Raw genomic sequence first — 812 nt, forward strand, 5'->3', positions numbered from 1 at the left:
CCTTACGTACTCTAGCTTTTACCACCATTATTATTGTCTATACTAGATACTATAGTGAACCCAGGACATATACATATATTCATTATTCTGAATAGAAAAAGAACTCTATAATAACCCATRCATTTCAMCAAAATGCCAGTATAATATTGTAATTTGATCAGTATGAGGTAATACAATATAAGATATACCATATAATGAATATGACCATTCACTATTAGTATCATACATTTCAACTATTCTTATAAAATATATTAATAATAATAATAAACCAACTATAACATGTGAAAAATGTAAACCTGTAACACAATAAAATAATGTACCAGATATAGCATCATTTATACAATATCCTAAATGTAAGTATTCAGTTGTTTGAAGTGATGCAAAACATTCTCCAAGTAAGTATATTATAAATACAATACTAGAAATTTCTAAACTCATTCCTTTTTCTATTAGAAATTGTAAACATGCTGTCATACATGATGCACTTGCTAAAATAAATGTAATAGTTAGAATTAACATTCTTGATGATGTTAAAATAATTCCTTCATTATATAATGGATATGGAGATAAACTAAAATGTAAAATACCCCAAAAATATGTAATAAATAATATTGCTTCAGATATAATTATAGATAACATTCCTGATACTAATGATGAAAATATAGAATAAAAACTTTCTCTAATAGAATATACAAATATTATAAAAATAATAGGATTGAATGTAAATAAGATACCCACAGAAAAATATTTTAAAGATGTTCCATATAATGATGTTAATGAAGGATAAGATACTAAATGTGCTTTAATATTAT

General features: G+C 23.7%; 1 protein-coding gene across 1 annotated transcript; it reads right to left on the minus strand.

Annotated features, from left to right (window-relative positions):
* Positions 1–105: 105 nt before the first annotated feature.
* Positions 106–812, minus strand: PVX_244295 (cytochrome c oxidase subunit III, truncated, putative; the record flags this gene model as incomplete). The annotated part of the gene is made up of 1 exon (XM_001612275.1): positions 106–812. A coding segment is annotated over one exon (707 nt), but the record flags the coding sequence as incomplete, so codon positions are not given.

The sequence above is a fragment of the Plasmodium vivax genome, genomic scaffold (genome assembly GCF_000002415.2).
Source record: "Plasmodium vivax scf_7174 genomic scaffold, whole genome shotgun sequence".
In the NCBI taxonomy this organism is placed as follows: Eukaryota; Apicomplexa; class Aconoidasida; order Haemosporida; family Plasmodiidae; genus Plasmodium; species Plasmodium vivax.